General features: G+C 30.6%; 1 protein-coding gene across 1 annotated transcript in view; it reads left to right on the plus strand.

The window, feature by feature from the left end:
• The first annotated feature begins 831 nt into the window (after positions 1–831).
• The window catches only part of LOC100162863 (maltase 1-like), an 8,402-nt gene continuing 6,335 nt past the window's right edge, over positions 832–2,898 (plus strand). Inside the window, 3 exon segments of the mRNA XM_029487447.1 lie at positions 832–1,629; positions 2,037–2,086; positions 2,088–2,161. Coding sequence (XP_029343307.1) covers positions 1,449–1,629; positions 2,037–2,086; positions 2,088–2,161 — 305 coding nt within the window. The 5' untranslated portion in view covers positions 832–1,448.

Genomic DNA, 2,898 nt, shown 5'->3' on the forward strand with positions numbered 1-2,898 from the left:
TAGGTCAATTTTTTTTAATACCATAGATAAGTATATATATGTCTAATACATAGACTGATATACCGTCTCCGCTCAGAATCGTTTTTCTTATACAGTGATATTATATCATTGAATTCAAATTTAATACCATCCATTATACAGTGACCCACTTCTAGCCTACTGTACAGCAGAGCGACATCCACTTAACCACCTTTTTTTTAGTTGTCACTAATGCAATTTATCATACTTGAGTAAGAGACTGATTTTATCTCTTATAAACTTATTATAGTTTTTTTTTTTTCATCTCAGATGATTATAATTTTTTTAAATGTTTGTTTATGAGCGGTTATACTTATGAGTTATGAGTTATGGGTTACTGAAATATTTTGGATGCTTGATTATTGTAATAATATTATAGGGTGATTAAAATCTGATAATGTTAATTTTTTTGTTTTCACCGTTTAAATAAAACGTTTTTTGTCTTATTATGCACTAATTTACAAAGAAATAAGCATAATTGAAATGATTGCATTTTTAGTATTTTTGAATATATTTTCTGAGTATCTAGTATACATACCTATATTACATACGCGTATTACATAATGAATGAAAAATAACTAATAAGAAAAAGACAAACAAGATAATATGAAAGATATAATAATATAGGTACAGTTAATATAAAAATTAAAGCTTATTGATTGCGTCAATTTACATTTATAATATCACAATAACTGCAGTATAAATTTTGAATTTAAAATGTAATACAGCTGTGTTGAAAATACTTGTGTTTTATTTTTGTTATGCAAATTTCATTCAACTAAACTAAAATTGTATAAAAATTTGGAAAATGTATGATTATATAAATCATATTCGGTTACGATTATGACTTTGAAAAGGTTTGCAGGAATATTAATGAGTAGGGTTCCAACCTGAAGTATTAATCCCAAAATACAATAAACAATTATTTATACAACCTATATTATACATTAAAAATAAATTATACAATAAGCTATAGTAAATGTTTTGTAACAGTACAAAGTAATGATTTCGAGAAATAATTTTTTGAATGCATCAAAAACTATAGGTTGGTAGGGAGATACTAAAAAATATGAATTATAATTAACCTCTCCTGTGGAAATAATCAAATCCGCCACTGATTTTATGTATACCTACTCGTCAACGGAGTATACTTAATTCGTCATAAATACCACTTGAGTTTCGAATACAACGATTACATTAATTCAATAAGATACGATTTCCGCTAGGTACTTACAAACTAATATGTGTAATTATCTACATATTAAATGTGTAGACATAATGTAATAAATACTAAATCAAAGTGAATAGTCATTGATTTATGATTGTTTTGACATTACAAAAACATCACACTGTCTACCTGGGACCATGAGCAATTAATAATTATTAAAATAACGCCCGAAAACCTGTCAAACAACTTTTATGTCCTCAACATGTTTAAAATTATTGCAGTCTTGTGGCTGTTTGTGTCAAACAGTTTGGTGTCATCTGAATTTATTCGTGGAAGTTTAAGTAACTCCTTTGAACCAAACTGGTGGCAAGCAAATACCTTTTACCAAATATACGTGAGATCATTCAAAGACAGCGATGGTGACGGAATTGGAGATCTCAATGGTAAGTGAATTTTACCAACACTGACACTGCAATTAATATTTATCATCAGCTAATTAAATCCGACCACACACAAAATATAAAACTAATTTAATTTTCAAATAATAATATATGTAGGATATCTTATATAAAAACTTGATTTAGAAAATATTTAATTTTATAGTCTATAAAAATTATAAAACTATATTATAAGTTGTAAGTAACTCGTCATCAAATCCTATAGAATATAATATCTATAATTTTATATAAATATTGGATACATATATATTTAAAATAAATGAATGATTCCATATATCCTAGCTTTTAAAAAAAAATGGCACTCTCATTATTAATTTTTATATTTACTAACAAGTGACATTGTACATATACGTACGTACTTATATTGTTTGATCTTTATATATATTTTATAGGTATAACCGAAAAAGTGTCATACATTAAAAGTTTAGATGTCAGTGCAATTTTGGTTATCGCCTATATTCCTCTCTCCGCAAAATGATTTCGGTTATGATATATCGGACTATGAAGAGATCGATCCTGTGCCATAAATTCACTTTAGCAACCCAGCACCTTTTTAATTTTTTTTTTTTTTGAAATAGATGTACTTCGACGAGTTAAGAACGATGGTGCAATCAGAATTTGTCGCTCTCACTTAGTTTCGAAGTTATGGCTTTTCAAAGTTTTCGATTTTACGTTTATACACATGTGTATACTACACTACTATAACAACTACTATAATGCCGTGCATGGCTAGCTGGTAGTTACCCTGTGACTAACTTGAGGTGGTGCTGCACAGCAAGTCGGGGGATATTTTCGATTTGCGGAGCGGAGCGATGGCGCCGAGGAGCGTAGCGACGAGTGCCGCTAGCATGGCATCACTGTACGATGTTTTTTCAAATTGGTGGCCCACTTGGGGAGGTGTTGCATACCAAATCGAGGACCTCGAGTTTGGCGACCGGAGCCGGTAGGCGTAAGGAGCTTCTATAGAGCGTTGAGCGTATGCGTAAAAACTTAGAATTCGAAACTGCCTGAGCATATAGCTTGAAAACGAAGTCTGGCTATCTAATTTTGATTGCACCGTCGTTCTTAACTCGTTGAAGTACAAAGGTTTTGAAAAAAAATAAATTAATATTCGTAATAGGTGCAGTTAACTAGTGACGCGCGAAAGCGCAAAAATCGTAAAATAGCGAACTTCATAAAGCTATAACTTCGAAACTAAGTCCGACCGCCAAATTCTGACTTCACCATCGTTCTCAGCAGTGGCGCCATTTCAGT

This window comes from Acyrthosiphon pisum, chromosome A1 (assembly GCF_005508785.2).
Source record: "Acyrthosiphon pisum isolate AL4f chromosome A1, pea_aphid_22Mar2018_4r6ur, whole genome shotgun sequence".
NCBI classification, from domain to species: Eukaryota; Metazoa; Arthropoda; class Insecta; order Hemiptera; family Aphididae; genus Acyrthosiphon; species Acyrthosiphon pisum.